The sequence below is a fragment of the Giraffa tippelskirchi genome, chromosome 12, assembly GCF_054371585.1.
Source record: "Giraffa tippelskirchi isolate mGirTip1 chromosome 12, T2T-mGirTip1v1.2.pri, whole genome shotgun sequence".
In the NCBI taxonomy this organism is placed as follows: Eukaryota; Metazoa; Chordata; class Mammalia; order Artiodactyla; family Giraffidae; genus Giraffa; species Giraffa tippelskirchi.
The window spans coordinates 41,061,834-41,072,500 of record NC_137286.1 but is presented as its reverse complement, the minus strand read 5'-3'; the positions used below and the strand labels follow the sequence as shown (position 1 = coordinate 41,072,500).

The window sequence follows — 10,667 nt, the reverse complement described above, 5'->3', positions numbered from 1 at the left end:
GAGGCACCATTTTATACCCCAGGGGCAGAAGGATGAATCACATAAGCTGATCAGTTCATCTACCTGATGAGGCAGGAGGGCAAGCATTACTACCATCCCCTGAAGAAAGAAACACACACAGTGCTCAGAGAGGTCTAACTGCTCCTTCAAGGCATTCAGCTCATAAGAAATGAAGCTGAGGGCTTGCAGTCCAGGTAGATCGCAATTCCACAGCATATGCTGCTCCTGCTGCTGAAAGGCACAGGTGACCTCAGTCAAACGGACAGAGAATAGAGGACAAGAGCAAGCACCTTAGAGCCAGTGGTGCAGAGGAGTTGCAGGTGCAGGGTGCAAGATATGCTATTGCTGTTGTTTAGTCGCTCAGTCATGTCCAACTTTTTTGTGGCTCCATGGACAGTAGCCCGCCAGGCTCCTCTGTCCATGGGATTCTCTAGGCAAGAATACTGCAGTGGGTTGCCATTTCTTCCTCCAGAGGATATTCTTGACTGACCCAGGGATCCGACCCATGTCTCTTGTGGCTCCTGCATTGCAAGCAGATTCTTTACTGAGCCACTGGCGAAGCCCATCATGTATGGATATAATATCAAATATTATATGATCTCACTTGTATGTGGAACCTAAAACAATAATACAAATGAATCTACATACAAAATAGAAACAGACTCACAGACACAGAAAACAAACTTATGTTTACCAAAGGGGGAAATGGGTGTGGATAAATTAGGAGTATAGGACTAACAGACACAAATTACTATACATAAAATAGATAAGCAACAAGGATTTACTATATATAGCACAGGAAACTATGTTCAATATCTTAAAATAACTTTTAATAGACAACAATGGAAAAAATACATATATGTAACATATGTATGACTGAATCACTTTGCTACACACCTAAAACTAACACAATATTGTAAATCAACTATATTTCAATTTTTTTAAAAAAATAGGGTTGGGAAACTGAAAGAGATTCAGAGTGGCTGGAATTCAGATGATAAAGTAAGGGAGTAGAAAGATGTACAAAAGGAAAGAATAGCAAGGCTAAATGAGGAAGAGTTTCGTTTTTATTTTTTTGGTCACACCTTGCAGCATGTGGGACCTTAGTTCCCTCACCAGGGATCTAACCTGCACCCCTTACACCGGAAGGTGGTATCTAAACCACTGGACCTCCAAGGAAGTCCAGGAAGAACCTTGTTAAGGAATGTTTACTTCAAAGTAAGGGCAACTGAAAGACTTTAAACTGGGGAGAGAAGAAGTCAACTTTGCATTTCAGAAATCTTGTTGCAATGACTATATAAATAACATGATTGAGAGGGAGGACAGAATACCAGGCGTGGAGACGAAGAAGAGTTGGGAGGCTATTATAATAACCCAGACAAGGGGGGATGGTGGCTTGGACTGGAGTGGGATAAGAAAGAAGTGGACAGATTCAATAAGTATTAATACTCAGGGGTTTCCCTGGTGGCTAAGTAGTGAAGAACCTATCTGCCAATGCAGGAGACCTGGGTTTGGTCCCTGGATCAGGAAGATACCCCGGAGAAGGAAATGGGAACCCACTCCAGTATTCTTGGCCTGGGAAATCTCATGAACAGAGAAGTCTGTTGGGCTGCAGTCCATGGGGTCACAAAGAGTTGGACACAACTTAGCGACTGAACAACAAGTAAAATCACCAGGAGTTGGCAATGGGCCACACATGGAACATGAGAGAAAGAGAAGAGTCAAGGGTGATCTTGAGACTTCTGACGTGGTCAAGTGGGTGAGTGATGGTACTACACACTAAGAGAAACACAAGACAGAAGGCATGAGGGAGCATGATTCACTTTAGAACATGTTGTGTGTGATACGACCATGTGACGCCCAAGTAGTTGACAAGTCTGTGCTGGAGACACAAATGCTTATAGCATTAATAATAATGTACTCATTACCAGACAGACTGCAACTGAAACCACAGAAAATGCAGGGGTTTTAAAAAAAAAATTTGGCTGCACTGGGTCTTTGCTGAAGCACAAGGGTTCTTCCTACAGCTGGAGGGTTTAGTTGCCCCAAGCCATGTGGGATCTCAGTTTCCCAATCAGGGATTGAACCCGCATCCCCTGCATTGGAAGGCGAGTTCTTAAACACTGGACCTCCAGGGAAGTCCTGGGAAACACAGTATTATTTAGGAAAAATGTATTACCCAACCCAGAAGTTCAGGGCAAGAGTCTGTGAAAAGGAACAGTACCTTCATCCTGCTTAGTCACTCAGTCATGTCTGTCTCTTTGTGACCCCATGGACTGCAGTCTGCCAGGCTCCTCTGTCCATGGGATTCTCCAGGCAAGAAAGGTGGAGTGGGTTGCCATTTCTTTTCCCAGGGGATCTTCCCAATCCAGGGAGCGAACCCAGGCCTTCTTGCATTGTAGATGGATTCTTTGCCAACTGAGCTATCAGGAAAGCCCCGAACAATACCTTGATACCTTACTATTACAGTTGACATGTCACAGCTTACAGAGGGCATCTCACCCTAAGTCAGGTTAGGTGGGTGGCTTGGAACATAAGTGAAATACACTTTCATCCCTGTAGAAAAAGTGAACCCTCCTGACTCGACCATGACAAGCGGATCGGAGGTCTAACAAGCCAGTGCAGCAGGAGAGCATCCTAAGATGGCAGTTCTAATACTGTAACGCTCACCTGTTGACAAGGCCTCCTCCAGAACCTCATCCTCACCAGGCTGCTGAATGTTCCAGGAAGTTCTGGGCAGTGAAGCGATTTCCTCTGGCGATGCTAACTTCACCATATCCATGTGACTGCTCTGCAACTGGTACCGTGGGATAAAGCAGGTTTTGCCTTGTCGGAAAATGTCCTTGATGATCTCCTCTGTCTCAATTTCATCTGGCATGCTCAGAAAGATGGACACTCTTTGGGACTTTTGATATTGACTATGGGTAAACACCTAAGCAAGAAATGATGGCATTTAAATTTTCCCAGATGATACTTTTTAAAACAAGTGGCTCCCCTTAACAGTTTTAACACTTCCTCCCTTTTCTCTCAGCCTTCTCCAAACTCTTTAACCAAAAACAAACACACAAACAGTGGAGTGATACAATATGTCAAATAATATTGCATCCTGAAGCCTGACTTTTACTTCTGGACCCAATGCTTACTTCTCTGCTCCCTTAAAGCCTCTCTGGCACATCTACTCTTTGTTGCTGTTGTTCAGTCTCTAAGTCGTGTCTGACTCTTTGGGACCCCATGGACTGCAGCACACCAGACTCCCCTGTCCTCCACTATCTCCCAGAGTTTGCTCAGATTCATGTCCGCTGAGTCAGTGATGCTATATAACCATCTCATCCTCTGCTGGCCCCTTCTCCTTTTGCCTTCCATCTTCTCCAGATCTTTTCCTACTCTAGCAGATGCAAAATTTCATTAAAAGGTCACGGTGGGACCCTGCTGTCTAAAAATTTGGAAAATTCCAAACTTGACCCCCACCACTGGACCACCAGGGAATTCCTTGTCTTTGTTACCATTTTAACATTCATTTGAATAGGAAAGCTTTAGCAATTGGGAGGGAGGCGGGTAGTGCCAAAGGGTAGAATGAGTAGTGCCCATTCTAGCAGACTTCTGTGTCTTTCCCTGAGAGTCTCTGCTTTACCTCTGAATCTTGGCTCCCACAAGCTTGTTTTTTTTTGGGGGGGGGGGGCTGTTGTTGTTGTTGTTTTAATATTTATTTATTTGACTGCACCAGATCTTAGTTGCAACATGTGGCATATTTAGTTGTAGCATGTGGGATCTATTTCCCTGACCAGGGATCGAACCCAGCCCCCTGCATTGGAAGCACATGGTCTTAGGCACTGGACCAGCAGGGAAGCCGCCCCCCAACCCCCAACCAACACAAGTTTCTTTATTCCCTAGATTGTCAGCCTTCTCTCTTCTCAAATTCTACCACTTAAACCCAATTCAAGTCCTAACTTTTCCTGACTTCTGCAGAACCCTTACTATGTGCAGAGTCACTATACAACCTAACAGCTGTGTGCTGTCATAAGTCAATTATTCATTGTTTTGTGTGTCCTAAACATAGTATCCTAGCCAGTCTATAAGCTCCCTGGGGCAGACTACATGCCATACAATTCTGTTGGCACTACCCACTTCCCTCCCAATTGCTAAAGCTCTTCTATTCAAATGAATGTTAAAATGTTAACAAAGACAAGGACTTCTCTGGTTGTCCAGTGGTTAAGACTTCCACCGCAGGGGGCAAGGGTTGATCCCTGGTCGGGCAACTAAGATCCCACATGCCACAGTTGTTGCTGTTCAGTCGCTCAGTCGTGTCCACCTCTTTGCAACACCATGGACTGCAGCACACCAGGCTTCCCTGTCCTTCACCATCCCACGGAGTTTGCTCAAACTTAGGTCCATTGAGTCAGTGATGCCATCCAACCATCTCATCCTCTGTTGCCCCCTTCTCCTCCTGTCCTCAATCTTTCCCAGCATCAGGGTCTTTTCCAATGGGTCGGCTCTTCACATCAGGTGGCCAAAGTATTGGAGTGTCAGCTTGGGCATTATTCCTTCCAATGAATATTTAGGGTTAGTAGGTGCACCACAAAAAATTTTTTTAATAATATAAAAGTGTTCACAAAGATGGAAGGGGGGGATCCTGGAGAAGCAAAGGCCCTCTAAAATGAGTGCCATGTTGTGTTAATAAGAAGGAGGACCTGGGTGAAAGCATTCTTTTGTACTCAGTTTAACAAGAAGCAGGAACAATAGGCTGAGCTTTGCTCACTACAGAAATGTTAATAATCCCAGAACATCCCCAATCTCTGAAGTTAGCCCTCAGCTCCCTTTTTCTTCCTTTTCTGTTCCGCCCTGTTCTCCGAGCAAAGACAAAGGCACGGAGTGTCAAGTTATTCCTAATAAAAAGGGACACAGAGTTAAGTAGACAAAGCACACCAAACCGGTGCCAAGGAAGGAAGCAAACTCCATCTTTCCGAGCAGTTACTAAGCTGTTATCAGGCCTGAAGTGGGCAAAGCAAGTGGAACTGTGAGACCTGGACACTGGGCAGACCTGAGGCTTTTGGCATCCAAGTACTTTCTGGGAAAGTTAAGTGTCTATTTTGGGCTCTTTAAAGCAGAACACAGAAAATCAAAACCTTAACAAGCAGTAACAAACATCAGTCAAAATTCAGTGTGACACTTACCTTTCTTTCTCAAATCTCATTTATATGACAGTAAAGAAACACAGTAAAAAAAGAAAAGCATGATAACACCGATAACAAGAGGATAGGTATTTAACTAGTTTCTGCAAAACAGAGTGAATGGGACAATGTGTGTGTGCGTGTGTGCGCACATGCGTGCACATAAGTGCTCGGTCATATCCGATTCTTTTGCAACCCCATAGACTGTAGCCCAGCAGGGTCCTCTGTTCATGAGATTTCCCAGATAAGAATACTGGAGCGGTTGCCATTTCCTTCTCCAGGGGATCTTTCCGACACAGGGATGGAACCTGCACTTCTACATTGTCAGGTGGGTTCTTTACCACTGAGCCACCAGAAAAGTCCTGGATAGGACAATGTTTACAGATAAGAGCAACAGATTACAACACTGGGAGAACAAGGATGTAGGTCAGACAAGAGTCCGTTCTTACCACAGAATTCCAAAGTGACTACTAAAAGCAAAGGAAATCCCCATTTTAGTGATCACACCTTCATTCATAAATATGTACAGACAATAAAGGTTCATCAAACATTTTAGAAAGCCAAACACTAATTAGAAGGATTTCTTAAAAAGGGAGGTGAGGGGAGTGATCCAGCAGGAAACAGATAATTATAATTCAGAGAACATGGATTTTTTTTTTTTTTAATTCTAATTAGTCTTCTCAGACAAGTTCAAGAAGATAGATGCATCTATAGGGCAAAAAAAGCTGCTTTGGAAAGAAAGCAGAGAATTTTTAAAAATACTTGGAAATTAAAATTAAGATTACCAAAATTAAAACAATTCACAAGTGGGACTTCCATGCTGGTCCAGTAGCTAAGACTCTGTGTTCCCAATGCAAGGGTCCTGGGTTCCGTCCCTGGTCAGGGAACTAGATCCCACCTGCTCTAACCAAGTCCCTGCTGTGTGCTTAGTCACTCACTTGTGTCCAACTCTTTGCGACCCTATGGACTGTAGCCTACCAGGCTCCTCTATCCATGGGGATTCCCCAGTCAAGAATATTGGAGTGGGTTGCCATGCCCTCCTCCAAGGGATCTTCCCAACCCAGGGATCAAACCCAGGTATCCCGCATTGCAGGCAGATTCTTTACCATATGAGCCACCAGGGAAGCAGTCCCAGCACAGTCAAATAAATAAATATTTTTTAAAATAGAAAGAAATCGGCACATAGGATGTAAGATAAAATGAGTGCTGGGCACTGATTTCCTCATCTTATTTGCTGAGGAGTCAAACTACAGCATAAAGTTTAATTTCTTTACTATATGTCATTTTCTGGTAAAATTCTAAATTATTTTTTAAAAATTTCTGTGTCAATAAGAATATGCCTACTTTACAATTATTGGAGAAAGACATCATTTAATACCTTTATTGTATTGAACACACATTATGGCAAATCACTGTTCTAATCCCAGTATGTTGGTATTTTGGGCCTTGATCCATGGGTTGGTCATGAAACAACAGTGAGTTATAATCAGCAAATGAAATAGAAACTATTAGAGTTCATCATATACAGTAAGAGTTGTGAAATCTTTGGTTATGAAACAGATGTCTTATGTGAGTACATCCAGGTATATGGGCTCAAGTGTATTTATTACTGAGAGTTGGGGGTCTCTCCTCAGATGCCAGTGCTCAGCTGTGGTCCTGTCTCTATATGGCTCCTATTCCCACCTGGAGTGTTTTGTTTCTAATCTACCAGAAGACAAAGAAACCAAAATGAACTCATCTTTATTTTCCCCATGCCCCTCCAAAATCCACTCCAACACCTACATTCCTTGCACCCAGTAATGTTAAAAACCTTTTATCAGGACTTCCTGGTGGTCCAGTAGTTAAAAATCCACCTTGCAATCCAGGGAATGCAGGTTCAATCCCTGGTTGGGGAGCTAAGATCCCACATGCTGGGGAGCAACTAAGCCCATGTACCTCAACTAAGACCCAACACAGCCAAATAAATAAGTATTAAAAAAAAAAACCCTTTATCTCCAGCTCTAAATCCTGAAATCTTAAGTGACTCCCCTTTTCCAGTACTTTCTAATGTCATCCAATTAATTGCCCAATCCTGCTGGGTCTCACTGCATAGTCTCCCTTCACCTGCCTTTTTCCCTTCAGCTTCACCATCCACACTCTTGTTTACAACTTTATTATCTCTCATCCCAACTATCACAACAGCCCCTTACTGCCCTCCATATATTTTTTCCTCATTCTTCCATCCCCAACCTATTTTCCAAAAGTGCTGCCAATATTCTCTTCCTACAGGATTTATCAATACATCCCTTAGCCACTTCTTTAATCCTCACAATAGGTCTTGCAAGGATGGCATTATCCCTTTTACAGATAAGAAACTAGAGGCTCAGAATGATTAAGGGATTTGTCCAAGGCCCTAGGCAGCTAAAATGCAGTGTAGCCAGATTAAATCCAGATCTGCAGAGCTCCAAAATCCATGTTCAACTGTGCCTTTCCTTCTCTTGCCAAAATATTCCTGTACATGTTCACCCATCCTACCTTCCCTTCACCTGACAAAATTCATCTCGTACTACAAAAAACATCTCAAACATCTCCCTATAGAAGGAAAGCCTTCTGAGTCCCCCTCCCCTAAGTTATATTTCTACAACTGATGTTTACCAGATTATCTGAAGGCACTGCAATTCTTTATTCACATGTCTGTTTCTTCTCCCAGACTCTGCTCCTTTAGAGCAACAATCCTATCTTTTTTATCCTATAACCAGGTACATGGCAAAATATAGGCCACAGTAGGGTTCAATATGGGCTTCCCTGGTGGCTCAGTGGTAAAGCCTGATGGCTCCTCCAATGCAGGAGACATGGGTTCAATCCTTGGTCCAGGGAGATCCCCTGGAGAAGGAAACAGCAACCCACACCAGTATTCTTGCCAGAAAAATTCCATGGACAGAGGAGCCTGGCGTGCTATACTCCATGGGATCACAAAAGTCAGACATGACTTAGTGACTAAACAACAACAAAGGGTTCAGCATATGTGAATTAATTAGCTAAATTTTAAGCACCTAGAGAGTAAGGATAAGATGGTATGCGTCTCTACATTCACTAAAGCAACCAATGCCTTCCTCATAATTGCTAAAAATTCCGAGTTTGAATAAACTAACATCTCCATAGACGCCATCTGCATAGACCCCCCTCATGCACACCTATATATACAAAGAGCGAAATGAAATGCTTGTATTCGCTTTATGTTTTAACCCATAGGAACTTTGAATTTGAGAAACTAATGGATGGTAGAATAGTGAAGGGTAATTAAGAAATTCTTATGGCACATCTAATTTCAAGGCACATCAAGGAAAAGAAGCTAATTTCCAAATATAACATTGGTATATAACATCCTGATAATATCCAAATATAACATCTGGATGTTGAGGAAGACGGATCACTAGTGTGACACAGAATTACTAATATTTAGTTATTCACAGGACACTCATTTTTCCCCCCTCTGGTGTCCAACAAAAACCTTTGGCACATGCCTCTGGAACAGGATCTGTCGACCATTTTACTGATAAGAGAAACTGGTATCATCACATGAACAAAGTATTAATATATAGCAAGTTAGTCTGCGAAAGTAACAAACTGGAGGCATCATAACCAAGAGACAGGAAACAGGACTCAGTTCCCTAATCTCTCCTGCTTCCTATCTTCTTGAGCAGACTGAGTATGAGAATCAGTTCTTTCTGTCATTAATTCAAAAATGTACTTAACAATCACCTACAGCGTGACAGGAGGGTAGGCCAGAGGCCACGGAGACAGGGCCCAGTCCTCCACAGGCTCCGAAGGGCTTCCATCCTTGAGCATCTCTGCACCCTATTTTGCACTCGCTCCTCTGAAGTAATTATATCTTTCTCTGGTCATTTTACTGTTATGGACTCTTTTTCATAACTTTCTTTTTCGGCCACAAAACGAAGCGTGAGGGAGCTTAGCTCTCCAAGACCAGAGATCAAACCCGTGGCCCCTGCATTGGAAGTCCGCAGTCCGAACCATCGGAAGTCCCCGTAATTCTTCAAGAGTCACTGAAGGCAACTTGGACCCAGGTGGTCCCGCTCTCCAGATCTTTCTGTTCTCACGCTGCTCTTGCCTCAGCACCCTGTCACCAACCTCCATCCTCTTCCTCACAAGGCCTATAACTCTCCACGTCGCGCTGATTCCCGACACACTGTGCCCAACAGCACCCCAGCACCCCACAGTGGGACTCGCACGCGCTCACAGGGACATGGCACGCGCGCGCTCAGCGAACGTGCGCGCGGCGGGCGGACGTGCGCGCGCCCAAGGACCGCGCCTGCGCAGATCCGCAGGTCTGGCGTGGCCCAGCTGCAACCCTGGCGCGGCGGAGGCTGTGGTCGCGGTCTCTCACCTTCTGGGCCAAGAGGTGGGACTGGCGCAGCCGCTCCTCAGCGCTCAGCGCCCGCAGACGCTGCTTCAGCTCGGCCCGCAGGCTCCGCTTGGCGCCGCTCACGGCCACCGCTGCCGCCATGTCCTGGTGCGATCCGGCCCCCGTCCACACTCCGCCAGGTCCGCAGGCCTGAGGGAGGGTCCGGGCGCGCCCCCCACCCCCTCCGCTTCCGGCCCCGGGCGCACCACGCCTCCCGCCCTTGGGACCCGGCGTCCTTCCGCCTTCGCGATCGATGCGCACCCCACCCCCTGCAGATCAAGAGCGCATCCCTGCTGCTCTCTGGCTCTGCAGCGGTGACAGCTCTACACTCCTGACCTCTCGGCCTGGGGTACTGCTGGAAGGAGTACTATAGGGCCCCCCTACACACACACACACACAAATGCTCTCGATTCGCTGGGTGCCATGTCCCCTGCAGTACTGGGGCCTGAAAAAGCAGAGGCAGGTGGAGTTGAGAAATTCACATGACATGGCAGTCTTACTAGCTAAAGGGAAAATGACCATTTTTGTTTGTAATAACTCTGAAACTGTGTAACTCAGATCGGGACCAGAAACCATGATCTGTTAACTGAGATCTTACACCTAGCCTGTGGTCTTAAAGAAGATCAGGTTCTTGATGTCTCATTGACGAAAGAATTAAAAGAGAGATGAAGTGAAAGGTAAGAAGTGGATTTATCTGGAGACAGACACAGTTCACAGAGTGTGAGCCCGCTCAGAAAGCAAGAGCAGCCCCAGGGTTCGGGGGGTTGCCGGGTTGTCACTTTTTATCAGTTCAGTTCAGTCTCTCAGTCGTGTCCGACTCTTTGCGACCCCATGAATCGCAGCACGCCAGGCCTCCCTGTCCATCACCAACTCCCGGAGTTTACCCAAACCCATGTCCATTGAGTCAGTGATGCCATCCAACCATCTCATCTTCTGTCGTCCCCTTCTCCTCCCGCCCCCAATCCTTCCCAGCATTAGGGTCTTTTCAAATGAGTCAACTCTTCGCATGAGGTGGTCAAAGTATTGGAGTTTCAGCTTCAACATCAGTCCTTCCAATGAACACCCAGGACTGATCTCCTTTAGGATGGACTAGTTGG

The 10,667-nt window shown here is 45.3% G+C and overlaps 1 protein-coding gene and 1 long non-coding RNA gene across 3 annotated transcripts in view; one reads left to right on the top strand and one right to left on the bottom strand.

The window, feature by feature from the left end:
- The window catches only part of LOC145528434 (uncharacterized), a 9,161-nt gene extending 6,323 nt beyond the window's left edge, over positions 1-2,838 (top strand). Inside the window, exons 6-7 of the long non-coding RNA XR_014070401.1 lie at positions 1,501-1,759; positions 2,563-2,838. This is a non-coding gene — a long non-coding RNA (uncharacterized LOC145528434). The remainder of the gene's footprint in view (positions 1-1,500; positions 1,760-2,562) is intronic.
- MTHFS (methenyltetrahydrofolate synthetase) overlaps positions 1-9,727 on the bottom strand; it is a 14,096-nt gene extending 4,369 nt beyond the window's left edge. Inside the window, exons 1-2 of one of the 2 annotated variants that reach the window (XM_081546751.1) lie at positions 8,914-9,727; positions 2,671-2,932 (exon numbers count right to left, since the gene is read on the bottom strand). In XM_081546751.1, coding sequence (XP_081402877.1) covers positions 2,671-2,878 — 208 coding nt within the window. In that variant the 5' untranslated portion in view covers positions 2,879-2,932; positions 8,914-9,727. The remainder of the gene's footprint in view (positions 1-2,670; positions 2,933-8,913) is intronic. The other variant, XM_081546750.1, reaches the window with a different exon arrangement.
- Positions 9,728-10,667: the final 940 nt, after the last annotated feature.